This window comes from Cherax quadricarinatus, chromosome 11, assembly GCF_038502225.1.
Source record: "Cherax quadricarinatus isolate ZL_2023a chromosome 11, ASM3850222v1, whole genome shotgun sequence".
NCBI lineage: Eukaryota > Metazoa > Arthropoda > Malacostraca > Decapoda > Parastacidae > Cherax > Cherax quadricarinatus.
The window spans coordinates 38,488,055-38,503,569 of NC_091302.1; the positions used below are offsets into that span (position 1 = coordinate 38,488,055).

Here is a 15,515-nt window from a genome sequence, read left to right on the forward strand (position 1 = left end):
AAATGTGCAGACAAATAACTTATACATATGTGTTAAATTTCAGAAAACTTTATTTTTGTAGTTGGCAGTGTTGTAGCTGTGTGGAGAGAGTTCTGTAGGTCATTGATCTGCCAGTCACTTTGCTTATCTGATTGTTGTTGGAGACCTTGGTCGAGGCCTTATGAAAATGTTTCATGTTCTCAGAGTTCCAGCATGTCTAGCCACTTGTCAGGTACCACATTTTATTTGGTTGAAATGGTGATACCTGATCAGTTTTTTATTATCATTACATCACTTCCATATCAGAAGCCAAATACGTACAGTAGCATTAACTATGTTTTGATGGTTCTAGAGGGATTAATACATCTTAAGACACAAGTATGCCTCACACATTTATAAATCTTGGCTGTGAGCCAGTCAGAAAAAGAAATTAAGGAAATTTTAAATTAAATATATGAAGCAAAATCTGTTGTATTGTTTGTGTAGGTTTAGACATTACCTATGTTTATCTTGCTACAGAGCAAAGCTAAGGTCACGTTGTCCTGCACTCGCTGAGTTGTGTTTGCTCCTGACCCTACCTACTAATCTAGTTTGATTGGCATTACTGATTTCTGGTCTCTTGGGCCTTATCATGTCAACTCCTAAGGTTGTGTATTGAATTTGCCTCCACTTTTGCCTCATGCAAATCATTCCCCTTTTCAGCTTCCCTCAGACAAAAGAAATTCTTCCTTACATCATTGTGGCTCATCTGTATTTAGTTTCTACCATTGTCCCTTTGATCTTCCTCTTAATTCAGACAGTCTGTCCCTATTTGTGCTGTCAAATTCTCTAAGATTTTTGTATTTTCTAATCATGTCTGCCCCTGTTCTCTCCATCAGGTTCAGTTCTTTCAACCTCTTTTTATTCATAGTGAATTCCTCTTGGCTCTAGTACTGTACTACCCTGGTTGCAGATCTTTGGACTTTTTTGAACTTTTCACATACTATATGAATAGGTGTGGACCTGTGCTTGAACCATGTATTGAGTGATTGGTCTAACATATCATATACAGTACACTATAAGAATCTGAAGGATTTTTTATTCAAACTCCTGAATTCTATTTAGAGGTTTGCTAATCTTGCATGCACCTCTGATATTATACAGTTTGTATTTCTGGCGATATTCTTACTGTATTTTCACTCCCAAACTGTACTGTACTGATATTTGTAGCTCGTCACCCAGTCAGCCCTTACCTTCCCAACTTCACATTGTCCTGTGCGTATATAACGAGAGTGAGAGATGTGTGTGTTACATTTAAAGAAGAAAATATAAGAATAGATAGTGAATTGAAGGAAATAGTGGGAGGCATGTAGTGGAGGAGAGGCTGCACTTGGACACACATATGGTACCTTGTATTGTTCAAGGCAAAAAATTATCAAAAAATTATCAGGGTCGGCAGGCCCTCTCCTGAACTTGTTCTCAGGGTTGGAAATTTTGGGGGGGAAAATTTTTTTTTTTTTTCTTACGAAATGATAGAGAATCTTTTCCCAATTGCAATGACACCAAAAGTATGAAATTTGATGGAAAACTTAGGGAATTATGCTCTCGCAAAGTTAGCGGTCTCGATGATGTTTACGCATCGGCGATTTCGCCCACTTTGAGCCCTATTTTCGGCCAGTTCCAATGTACCAGTCGACAAAAATCATAACTATTTTGCTAGAACTCCATTTTTTCTATCGAATGACTACAAGAAACCACGCATTTACCGATTTCAACTATCCAATAAAGTGGTCAGAAATTGGCAATTTTGTCAATTTCACACAAATTTCAAAAGATGCCAATTTCCAAATAGGGTCCAGAATAAACAAGACAGACATTCCTGGCACTAAAATAACATTTCCTCTGTTCATTAGTCACGTCCCCAGGCCTCTGTTACATTTCTTTTGTTTTCCACCAAATTTTTCTCACAAAAAAATAGAAGATTTACTGTTATGCAGACTACTGCATTAGTGTAGAAATGGTATAAATAATATCAGCGCACTTGTGAAAAAATATTAGACTCGCCAGTTGACGTGTATTGGACGCATGTCATGTTTTGTTTACTTTTGAACTTTGGCAAAAATCGAACATTTCTGCTACTTTGAGCTCAATTTCAAGGTACTTTTCATTGTGTAACCAATCAAAATCACATCAATTTCCGTAATATATCTTCCATGAGACCAGGAAAACTAGAATACAACCATAAATAGCATACAAAAATACAGTGCAAAGTCACTCTTTTAAACCAAAAACATGGTCAGTTTTTTTTTTCTCATTATGCACTATGTGCTGCAGGATTTTTTTTATACTGCGCACACTGACCACATAGACCCATTCTTTCATATGTAGGCCTACCAGCTTTCTCTTGCTAGATTTGAAGGAGCTAGAATTTATGCGAACTAGTACGGCACCAACCCTGGCGTGCAAGCCGTACTAGCACGGCACCAACCCTGAAAAGGTTAATAAAATAAAACATTGCTTTAGCAATACTTAGATTTTGTTAAATTTTTCTTGCTGTATTTTTTGTACCAACCAGGTGTGAACTATTTCTGTAAGGGAGCTCCAGCATATGATGCCCCTCAATAGAAATTCCTAGAGGCACAAGGTTGAAATTACTGAGACTAAGTAAAAGGTGTTTCACATGTCTATAGGCTTAGTCTCATCAAGGATCCCCCCTCCCCAACAATGAAACAAAGTTTTTAGTTAATTACTAGGTAAATTTACTTTTTTTTTTTTTTTTTTTTTTTTTGAAACCTGTTATTTTCCAAGTCTCTTATGCTTTATGCTAGCCATACTAGTGTAAACTATTTAAAGGCTTCTCTTTATCACTGCACTCACAAAATGTACATTGCATATACAGTACAGCTAACCTTATGATGAAGTGTTCCTTTAACATACCAGACAGTTTGTCCTATACTAAATCATTCATAAATTATTTTTAAAGCTGTATACAGTGGACCCCCGCATAGCGAACTTAATCCGTGCAAGAGGGCTGGTCGTTATGCGAAATGTTCGCTATGCGAATTAATTTTCCCCATAAGAAATAATGGAAATAAAATTAATCCGTGCAAGACACCCAAAAGTATGAAAAAAAAATTTTTTTTACCACAAAAAAATGTTAATTTTAGTACACACAAACTGAAAAAGGCATGCACAATTACATGACACTTACTTTTATTGAAGATCTGGTGATGATTGATGGGATGGGAGGAGGGGAGAGAGAGTGTTAGTGTTTAGAAGGGGAATCCCCTTCCATTAGGACTTGAGGTAGCAAGTCCTTTTCCGGGGTTACTTCCCTTCTTCTTTTAATGCCACTAGGACCAGCTTCAGAGTCACTGGACCTCTGTCGCACAACAAATCTGTCCATAGAGCTCTGTACCTCCCGTTCCTTTACGATTTGTCTAAAATGGGCCATAACATTGTCATTGAAATAGTCACCAGCACGGACTTGCAACAGCTGTGTCAGGGTGATTTTCATCCATAAAGGTTTGCAGTTCAACCCACTGTGCACACATTTCCTTAATTTTTGAAGTAGGCACAATGGATTCCACAACTGGCATAGGCTTCTCAGGGTTAGCCCCAAAGCCCTTCAAAAATCTTTTCTTAATTTCCATACTAATTCTCACCCTTTTACCACAGGGTTGGCACTAGAAGCTTTCTTGGGGCCCATGGTCACTTATTTTCCAGAAACAGCACCGAAAACACTGTAATAATCTGAAATATTCCAGTGTATGCTTAGAATGTTACCGCTGGAGGCTGGCTGGTAAACAATGGGACGGCGGCACATGTGAGGCTGGCTGAGGCCGCGACATTGGGCGCTCTCGGACGAAGGTCGCTGAGCGGGTTTTTGTCCACTATGCGGGGCAAAATTTTAGCGAACAAAGCGTTCGCTATGCGGATTGTTCGCTATGCAAGGCGTTCGCTATGCGGGGGTCCACTGTATTTTTTTAATTAAAAAATATATAATTAACTGCTTAAAGTATAAATAATTTTGTTATATTGCATGTGTTCTTTAAATGTGCTTCTTAATATTAAATATATTGTTTATTTTACAAATAACAACAACTGTATTTGTATTTGGTTTGTAATGTGCATTGTTTTGTATGTCTTTAATACAGTGCAGAATGCTGTATATTTTTTGTTTGTAATAATCTACAGAAGCTATGAGAGTCTAGTGGTGGCAGTGATTGTTTTATAGTGAGACTGCTAATTAGGGTGACACAGCAGGTAGTAGGCAGTCTTGGCAACAAAACATTTTTTAGACAAATTGCAAAGGCATAAAAGGAGCTAGGATAGCACAAATGCTGTGGTCATAAAAAACTGGAGTAGAAAACCTATTTTCTCTCCCTCTGTACCTAATCTTTTCTAGTACAGGTTGACCATCACTAATATGGGATCATCAGGACCTGTAGGGTGCTGGACTAGTGATTTTGCCGGATTACAAAGTGGTTAGGTTAGAATACACTTGAACCCATCAGCGATATTTATGCATCGGCAATTTCACCCATTGTTCCAGTCAACCAGACTCGTAGCTATTTTGCTAGTATTCCTTCTATTCTGTCAATTGAGTACAAGAAACTGCCCATTTACCTATTTCAGCTACCCAGTAAAGTGGTCAGAAATCAGTAATTTGGCCAGTTTCATACAAATTTCAAGAGATGCCAGTTTCAAAATACATAGTCACATCTCCAGGCCCCTCTTATATTACGCTTGCTTTCCATTTTGAATTTTTATTCACACAAAAAATAGAAGATTTACTGTTATGCAGACTACTGCATTATTGTAATAATTGTGTAAATAATGTCAGCTCATTTGTGGCTACATATTAGACTGGCCAGTTGGACATGTATTGGACAGTAACTTCATTTGTTTACTCTGAACATAGGCAAAAATTGAACATTTCTGCAACTTTGAGCTCAATTTCAAGGTACTTTCTGTCGTGAAACCAATGAAAATCATATCTATTTCTGTAATATATCTTTTTTACTATCAAATGAGACCAAAAAAAATGAGAATACAACCATAAAAACCATACGAAAATACGCCACAAATTCGCTGTTTTGCATCCAAAACACGGTCGCAGTTTTTTCTCATTATGTATTGTGTGCTGCAGGATTTTTTTTATATAGTGCACACTTACCACACAGACCTATTCTCTCATATATAGGCCCAAATTTACCAGTCTAAGCTTATCTGAGTGAGCTGAGCTCATGGCGACCAACAGTGGCTTTAAAGCCACCTTATCTTTTATGGACAATGTATGGTGTATGTGCTTTACACAATGAGGAGCATTTCTTTTATTCATTGAAAACATGGCTAGGGCTAAAAGTGAGCAGGTTATAACAAATGGAGAAGGAGAAATTGGAATGACTTATGCTGTAAGTAGCGCCACCCAACAGTAATGGCAGGTTGGTGTGGCGACCTTGGAAATTTGAAATTATGCTAGCCGAAATTAGTGACAGATTACCGATTGCCGGATTAGTGATGGCTGACCTGTACAACATGTTAGAATACAAAACTGGTTAGAACTTTGTTACAAGGCAGTATTAGAAGATAATGCTACAGATAAGGTATAAAAGGGTAAGGGCAAGATTGGTAGTGATGGTGGATGGTGCCAAGGGTAAAGATAAAGATGGGTGTGGGGGATAATAATGACTGATGGTGTCAAGGGTAATTGTAAGGATAATAGTCAGACTACAGAGTCCATCACCACTAAAACAGTAATCATCAGCTACCCCCCCCACCTACAAATGTATTGTTATACACACCATCTTAATGCCCTTATCATTGGGTCAACACCACTGCCGTGATTATCTTTCAACAGAAACCCGTATCAATTTTTACCTGGTGAATAAACTGACAACAGTAACTGGTGAATTGATACTGATGGATTGCCCTGAGAGTATTGGTAAGGATAGCATTGTATGTATCTGTTAAGCTTTTTAAGTTGAGCTTGCCTGCATGTCTTACATATTTAGCAAGCATCACTTTAGCAAAAAAAAAACTTTATATAAATTCATTGATGCAGTAACTGCAAAAACCAGTCTAAACATAAATTATTATATTTCATTGTTGTTAAATAGTAATAAAGTATTAACAAAATCTAAGCTGACCTTAGATAGGATGGGTAGAATTAAACTCTACTGTAGACTCCAGTATATAGTACAATGATGTTAACAAAGTTTGGTTAGGCTGCTAAGATAAATATATAATTTATGTGAACACAGTATACAATACTTATATGTTAACTAACTTGGCTTATTAGTCATAACATTCTAGTATATAATGCTAAGGAAAACTCGTAGCACGTTTAGAAATTTGTTTTTCATTTCGTAAGTAAGATGTTTGCTTTTAATATAAAATACTTAGTTTTATAATATTCATTTATGTAGCTATCTATCTTTTCATTAGACATGAAATATTTGAATAATTTTAGGACATTTTGTTATATTTCAGTACGGCAGATAAATAGGGCAATGTAATATGTTAGTGGCAGATGTATAGTCACTTGTGTGTCATCGACAGTATCTACCTACATTACTTGCTTCTTAGATGCTTGAATGTTTTTCTATTTATAAAAAGATGCAGTTTACAACTACAACTACAGCTTGAAGAGAACTTTAGACAATGTTTGTCTGTCCTGGACCATTGTAAAGTTAAAAGCAGTCCAAAATGAATAAATATGTTGTCTAAAAATTTCCTTTCCAAATTGTGGTTTAGTTGTCAGTATTGCCAGCCAGAGTATTGTGACTTCCAGCACACTTTTCTTTTACTTATTACAGTATTTTACTTGCCACTTGATTGCTCTCATCTTGTAGATTTGGATTTATATATATATATATATATATATATATATATATATATATATATATATATATATATATATATATATATATATTAGAGTAATGTATTAATTATTACAAGATACTAAATATCAGACTTTTAAATGCCATTTGTTGCACTGTATTGTTATAAGGCATTTTGCTTTCACTAGGCCTACAGCCTTTTCAGTTATCCTGACTGGTAACCTTTAGACCTAAAATTGCTCTCAGAATAATGACACTTCGAATGTCTTTGTAGTCACTTCTGTCATGTCATTCATCTGCTACTTGTATTTCTCTTTTCTCTGTAATAAATCAGTACAGATTTGAGAATGTAGAGCCTCATAGGGCATGCCAAGCTACACAATAACCTAGCTTTTATTGACCTAACAGGTACCCTTGACACTATGAGGGTTATATCTTAACCCCAGTTACCTTTGCTACCATTTTTAGCCTTTACATACTCCCATTACAGAGGGGGTGTCCCCTGACTTAAAAATGCCCGAGTCACGAAGAGCTACACATATGAACAAGGCCCAAAAGACAGTTCTGAGAAAATAATTGCTATATCATTGTCAATCTGCACTGTGTACATTCGTGACACACAGTTATCCTTTGCACTGTCATTATTTATAAAATAATAGGTTCAGGGATACAGATATCTTGTTTGCAAGTTGAAATGCCAGAGGCAGAAACCCGTTTGTAAGTTAAGTACCCCCTGTATACCATACTTCATGTCCTGGGTAGCAGATGAATGTGCATGAGTGATTACTGCCATCATATGAAGTTAGGAATAAAATAGGTAATGTTTGTATCCTCCCAGGGGGATCTCCAGCACCGCGACGTACACCCCTCTAGATCCACTTCTGGAAACTCTGCGTCTGCGGTTACTCAGAGTTATAATGAAGGTGTGTGAGCTGCCCACCACTATTTTCTCACAGTTGCTCCTCTTCTGAAGCTTTCCCATTGGTGTTTCTAAGCCCTTTCTAAGTAATGTCCAGTGTGCCCAGTACCTTTGTGACATAACCCCTCCCTTTCACTTTTTTAAAAATTATAATTAAAATTTGTTCAAAGACTCTATAGTAATATACTGTATAACGATTAGTAACTTAGCATTAAATAGAGAAGTAGAGTTAATATAGATAGTACAAAATTTTTTAATCAACTCTAATTATTATTGAAATATTAAATTTGCCAGTATTTTACCAATATGCTCTATAAGAATACAAAGATGTTAACCTTAGTAATAGTCTTAATATTAATAACTAATACCGGTGGCCATTGTTCATCTTGTGCAAAAGTAAGTAGTATTTTTCAAGGAATGCTTTCAGAATGTGGGTGACAAAATTTTCAGTGCCTTATATGTGTATGTATGTATGTATGTATGTATGTATGTATGTATGTATGTATGTATGTATGTATGTATGTATGTATATATATGTATATATATGTATATATATGTATATATATGTATATATATGTATATATATGTATATATATGTATATATATGTATGTATATGTATGTATATGTATGTATATGTATGTATATGTATGTATATGTATATATATGTATATATATGTATATATATGTATATATATATATATATATACACATGTATATATATAATGTGTGTATATATATAATGTGTGTGTGTGTGTGTATATATTATGGAGGGAGTAGTAGGTAAATTTGGGGTGCCAGGGGTAAATGTAAATGGGGAGCCTTTAATTGAGCTATGTGTAGAAAGAGATTTGGTAATAAGTAATACATATTTCATGAAAAAGAGGATAAATAAATATACAAGGTATGAAGTAGCACGTAATGAAAGTAGTTTGTTAGATTATGTATTGGTGGATAAAAGGTTGATGGGTAGGCTCCAGGATGTACATATTTATAGAGGGGCAACTGATATATCGGATCATTATTTAGTTGTAGCTACAGTTAGAGTAAGAGGTAGATGGGAAAAGGGGAAGGTGGCAACAACAAGTAAGAGGGAGGTGAAAGTGTATAAACTAAGGGAGGAGGAGGTTCGGGGGAGATATAAGCGACTGTTGGCAGAAAGGTGGGCTAGTGCAAAGATGAGTAGTGGTAGGGTTGAAAAGGGTTGGAATAGTTTTAAAAATGCAGTATTAGAATGTGGGGCAGAAGTTTGTGGTTATAGGAGGGTGGGGGCAGGTTGAAAGAGGAGTGATTGGTGGAATGATGAAGTAAATGGTGTGATAAAAGAGAAGAAGTTAGCTTATGAGAGGTTTTTACAATGCAGAAGTGTTATAAGAAGAGTATATGGAGAGTAAAAGAAAGGTGAAGAGAGTGGTGAGAGAGTGCAAAAGGAGAGCAGATGATAGAGTGGGAGAGGCACTGTCAAGAAATTTTAATGAAAATAAGAAAAAAATTTGGAGTGAGTTAAACAAGTTAAGAAAGCCTAGGGAAAGTATGGATTTGTCAGTTAAAAACAGAGTAGGGGAGTTAGTAGATGGGGAGAGGGAGGTATTAGGTAGATGGCGAGAATATTTTGAGGAACTTTTAAATGTTGAGGAAGAAAGGGAGGCGGTAATTTCATGCACTGGTCAGGGAGGTATACCATCTTTTAGGAGTGAAGAAGAGCAGAATGTAAGTGTGGGGGAGGTACGCGAGGCATTACGTAGAATGAAAGGGGGGAAAAGCAGCTGGAACTGATGGGATCATGACAGAAATGTTAAAAGCAGGGGGGATATAGTGTTGGAGTGGTTGGTACTTTTGTTTAATAAATGTATGAAAGAGGGGAAGGTACCTAGGCATTGGCAGAGAGCATGTATAGTCCCTTTATATAAAGGGAAAGGGGACAAAAGAGATTGTAAAAATTATAGAGGAATATGTTTATTGAGTATACCAGGAAAAGTGTACGGTAGGGTTATACATGTAATTGAAAAAATCAGAGGTAAGACTGAATGTAGGATTGCGGATGAGCAAGGAGGTTTCAGAGTGGGTAGGGGATGTGTAGATCAAATGTTTACATTGAAGCATATATGTGAACAGTATTTAGATAAAGGTAGGGAAGTTTTTATTGCATTTATGGATTTAGAAAAGGCATATGATAGAGTGGATAGGGGAGCAATGTGGCTGATGTTGCAAGTATATGGAATAGGTGGTAAGTTACTAATTGCTGTAAAGAGTTTTTATGAGGATAATGAGGCTCAGGTTAGGGTGTGTAGAAGAGAGGGAGACTACTTCCCGGTAAAAGTAGGTCTTAGACTGGGATGTGTAATGTCACCATGGTTGTTTAATATATTTATAGATGGGGTTGTAAAAGAAGTAAATGCTAGGGTGTTCGGGAGAGGGGTGGGATTAAATTATGGGGAATCAAATTCAAAATGGGAATTAACAGAGTTACTTTTTGCTGATGATACTGTGCTTATGGGAGATACTAAAGAAAAATTGCAAAGGTTAGTGGATGAGTTTGGGAATGTGTGTAAAGGTAGAAAGTTGAAAGTGAACATAGAAAAGAGTAAGGTGATGAGAGTATCAAATGATTTAGATAAAGAAAAATTGGATATCAAATTGAGGAGGAGGAGTATGGAAGAAGTGAATGTTTTCAGATACTTGGGAGTTGACGTGTCAGCGGATGGACTTAGGAAGGATGAGGTTAATCATAGAATTGATGAGGGAAAAAAGGTGAGTGGTGCATTGAGGTATATGTGGAGTCAAAAAATGTTATCTATGGAGGCAAAGAAGGGAATGTATGAAAGTATAGTACAGTGGACCCCCGCATACCGTTGGCATCGCATAACGTTAAAGCCGCGTACCGATACATTTTATCGCTAAGATTTTGCCTCGCATACCGCTAAAAAACCCGCTCAACGCTATTCGTTTTAAACGCGTCTAATGTGTGGCCTGAGCCAGCCTCACATATTCCGCCGGTGGCATTGTTTGCCAGCCAGCGTCTGTGGTAACATCCAAACATACAATCGGAACATTTCGTATTATTACAGTGTTTTAGGTGATTTTATCTGCAAAATAAGTGACCATGGGCCCCAAGAAAGCTTCTAGCGCCAACCCTACAGGAATAAGGGTGAGAATTACTATAGAGATGAAGAAAGAGATCATTGCTAAGTATGAAAGTGGAGTGCGTGTCTCCGAGCTGGCCAGGTTGTATAGTAAACCCCAATCAACCATCGCTACTATTGTGCCCAACAAAACGGCAATCAAGGAAGCTGTTCTTGCCAAAGGTTGAACTGTGTTTTCGAAACAGAGATCGCAAGTGATGGAAGATGTTGAGAGACTGTTATTGGTGTGGATAAATGAAAAACAGATAGCAGGAGATAGCATCTCTCAAGTGATCATAAGTGAAAAGGCTAGGAAGTTGCATGAGGATTTAATTAAAAAAATGCCTGCAACTAGTGATGATGTGAGTGAATTTAAGGCCAGCAAAGGTTGGTTTGAGAGATTTAAGAAGCGTAGTGGCATACATAGTGTGATTAGGCATGGTGAGGCTGCCAGTTCGGACCACAAAGCAGCTGAAAAATATGTGCAGGAATTCAAGGAGTACATAGACAGTGAAGGACTGAAACCTGAACAAGTGTTTAATTGTGATGAAACAGGCCTGTTTTGGAAGAAAATGCCAAGCAGGACCTACATTACTCAGGAGGAAAAGGCACTCCCAGGACATAAGCCTATGAAAGACAGGCTTACTCTGTTGATGTGTTCCAATGCTAGTGGTGATTGCAAAGTGAAGCCTTTATTAGTGTATCACTCAGAAACTCCCAGAGCGTTCAGGCAAAAGAATATCCTCAAGGCTAATTTGTGTGTGCTGTGAAGGGCAAACAGTAAGGCATGGGTCACTAGGGACTTTTTCTATGACTGGTTACACCAAGCATTTGCCCCCAATGTGAAAGATTGCCTAACTGAAAATAAATTAGACCTTAAGTGCCTCCTGGTGTTAGACAATGCCCCTGGTCATCCTACAGACGTGGCAGAGCGACTTTATGGGGACATGAGCTTCATTAAGGTGAAGTTTTTGCCTCCTAATACCACTCCTCTCCTGCAGCCCATGGACCAGCAGGTTATTGCAAACTTCAAAAAACTGTACACAAAAACTCTGTTTGAAAGGTGCTTTGTAGTGACCTCAGAAACTCAATTGACTCTAAGAGAGTTTTGGAGAGATCACTTTAATATCCTCAATTGTGTAAACCTTATAGGTAGGCTTGGGAGGGAGTGACTAAGAGGACCTTGAACTCTGCTTGGAAGAAACTGTGGCCAGAATGTGTAGACCAAAGGGATTTTGGAGGGTTTGAGGCTAATCCTGGGAATCCTATGCCAGTTGAGGAATCCATTGTGGCATTGGGAAAGTCCTTGGGGTTGGAGGTTAGTGGGGATGATGTGGAAGAGTTGGTGGAGGAGGACAATGAAGAACTAACCACTGATGAGCTGCTAGATCAACTTCAACAGCAAGAGGCCAGACCTGAGGAAACTGCTTCGGAGGAGGGGAGAGAGAAATTGAAGAAGTTGCCTACTTCAAAGATTAAGGAAATGTGTGGAATGTGGCTTAAAGTGCAAACCTTTTTTGATGACAATCACCCTAACACAGCTATTGCAAGCCGTGCTGGTGACTATTACACTGACACTGTTGTGAAACTCTTTAGGAAAGTCATAAAGGAACGAGAGGTACAGGCCACTATGGACAGATATGTTGTGCGACAGAAGTCCAGTGACTCTGAAGCTCTTCCTAGTGGCATTAAAAGAAGAAGGGAAGTAACCCCTGAAAAGGACTTGACACCTCAAGTCTTAATGGAAGGGGATTCCCCTTCTAAACACTAAGACTCTCTCCTCCTCCCATCCCATCAATCATCACCAGATCTTCAATAAAGGTAAGTGTCATGTAACTGTGCATGTCTTTTTCAGTTTGTGTGTATTAAAATTAATATTTCATGTGGTAAAAAAAAAAATTTCATACTTTGGGGTGTCTTGCACGGATTAATTTTATTTCCATTATTTCTTATGGGGAAAATTCATTCGCATAACGATAATTTTGCATAACAATGAGCTCTCAGGAACGGATTAATATCGTTATGCAGGGGTCCACTGTAGTACCAACACTTATATGGGTGTGAAGCTTGGGTGGTAAATGCAACGGTTGGAGGCAGTGGAGATGTCCTGTCTAAGGGCAATGTGTGGTGTAAATATTATGCAGAAAATTCGGAGTGTGGAAATTAGGAAAAGGTGTGGAGTTAATAAAAGTATTAGTCAGAGGGCAGAAGAGGGGTTGTTGAGGTGGTTTGGTCATTTAGAGAGAATGGATCAAAGTAGAATGACATGGAAAGCATATAAATCTATAGGGGAAGGAAGGCGAGGTAGGGGTCGTCCTCAAAAGGGTTGGAGAGAGGGGGTAAAGGAGGCTTTGTGGGCAAGGGGCTTGGACTTCCAGCAAGCGTGCGTGAGCGTGTTAGATAGGAGTGAATGGAGACGAATGGTACTTGGGACCTGACGATCTGTTGGAGTGTGAGCAGGGTAATATTTAGTGAAGGGATTCAGGGAAACCAGTTATTTTCATATAGTCGGACTTGAGTCCTGGAAATGGGAAGTACAATGCCTGCACTTTAAAGGAGGGGTTTGGGATATTGGCAGTTTGGAGGGATATGTTGTGTATCTTTATACGTATATGCTTCTAAACTGTTGTATTCTGAGCACCTCTGCCAAAACAGTGATTATGTGTGAGTGAGGTGAAAGTGTTGAATGATGATGAAAGCATTTTCTTTTTGGGGATTTTCTTTCTTTTTTGGGTCACCCTGCCTCGGTGGGAGACTACTGACTTGTTGAAAAAAATATATATAAAATATATAGTATATGTATAAATATATAGTATATATATAAAATGTATAGTATATATATAAAATGTATAGTATATATATAAAATATATAGTATATATATAAAATATATAGTATATATATAAAATATATAGTACATATATAAAATATATAGTACATATATAAAATATATAGTACATATATAAAATATATAGTACATATATAAAATATATAGTACATATATAAAATATATAGTACATATGTAAAATATATAGTATATATGTAAAATATATAGTATATATGTAAAATATATAGTATATATGTAAAATATATAGTATATATGTAAAATATATAGTATATATGTAAAATATATAGTATATATGTAAAATATATAGTATATATATAAAATATATATATATATATATATATATATATATATATATATATACATATACGTGTATATATATATATACATACATATATATATATATATATATATATATATATATATACAGTGGACCCCCGGTTAACGATTTTAATCCGTGCAAGAGGGCTCATCGTTATGCGAAATAATCGTTATGCGAATGAATTTTCCCCATAAGAAATAATGGAAATAAAATTAATCCGTGCAAGACGCCCAAAAGTATGAAAAAAAATTTTTTTTACCACATGAAATGTTAATTTTAATACACACAAACTGAAAAAGGCATGCACAATTAAATGACACTTACTTTTATTGAAGATCTGGTGATGATTGATGGGATGGGAGGAGGGGAGAGAGTGTGTTAGTGTTTAGAAGGGGAATCCCCTTCCATTAGGACTTGAGGTAGTAAGTCCTTTTCTGGGGTTACTTCCCTTCTTCTTTTAATGCCACTAGGGCCAGCTTCAGAGTCACTGGACTTCTTTCGCACAAGATATCTGTCCATAGTGGCCTGTACCTCTCGTTCCTTTATGACTTGCCTAAAGTGTTTCACAACATTGTCAGTGTAATAATCACCAGCACGGCTTGCAATAGCTGTGTGAGGGTGATTTTCATCCATGAAGGTTTGCACTTCAAGCCACTTTGCACAGATTTCCTTAATCTTTGAAGTAGGCAACTTCTTCAATTTCTCTCTCCCCTCCTCCGAAGCAATTTCCTCAGGTGTGGCCTCTTGCTGTTGAAGTTGATCTAGCAGCTCATCAGTGGTTAGTTCTTCATTGTCCTCCTCCACCAACTCTTCCACATCCTCCCCACTAACCTCCAACCCCAAGGACTTTCCCAATGCCACAATGGATTCCTCAACTGGCACAGGATTCTCAGGGTTAGCCTCAAACCCTTCAAAATCCCTTTTGTCTACACATTCTGGCCACAGTTTCTTCCAAGCAGAGTTCAAGGTCCTCTTTGTCACTTCCTCCCAAGCCTTACCTATAAGGTTTACACAATTGAGGATATTAAAGTGATCTCTCCAAAACTCTCTTAGAGTCAGTTGAGTTTCTGAGGTCATTACAAAGCACCTTTCAAACAGAGCTTTTGTGTACAGTTTCTTGAAGTTGGAAATAACCTGCTGGTCCATGGGCTGCAGGAGAGGAGTGGTATTAGGAGGCAAAAACTTCACCTTAATGAAGCTCATGTCCCCATAAAGTCGCTCTGCCACGTCTGTAGGATGACCAGGGGCATTGTCTAACACCAGGAGGCACTTAAGTTCTAATTTCTTTTCAGTTAGGTAATTTTTCACATTGGGGGCAAATGCATGGTGTAACCAGTTATAGAAAAATTCCCTAGTGACCCATGCCTTACTGTTTGCCCTCCACAGCACACACAAATTATCCTTGAGGACATTCTTTTGCCTGAACGCTCTGGGAGTTTCAGAGTGATACACTAATAAAGGCTTCACTTTGCAATCACCAGTAGCATTGGCACACATCAACAAAGTAA

At 37.4% G+C, this 15,515-nt stretch overlaps 1 protein-coding gene across 13 annotated transcripts in view; it reads left to right on the top strand.

The window, feature by feature from the left end:
* Usp47 (ubiquitin specific protease 47) overlaps window positions 1-15,515 on the top strand; it is a 433,614-nt gene that overhangs the window by 115,784 nt on the left and 302,315 nt on the right. For 9 of the 13 annotated variants that reach the window (XM_070083998.1, XM_070083999.1, XM_070083990.1 and 6 more), the window contains one exon: window positions 7,642-7,726. The exons of the other annotated variants lie outside the window; for them this stretch is intronic. In XM_070083998.1, coding sequence (XP_069940099.1) covers window positions 7,721-7,726 — 6 coding nt within the window. In that variant the 5' untranslated portion in view covers window positions 7,642-7,720. The remainder of the gene's footprint in view (window positions 1-7,641; window positions 7,727-15,515) is intronic. 13 annotated transcript variants of the gene reach the window in all.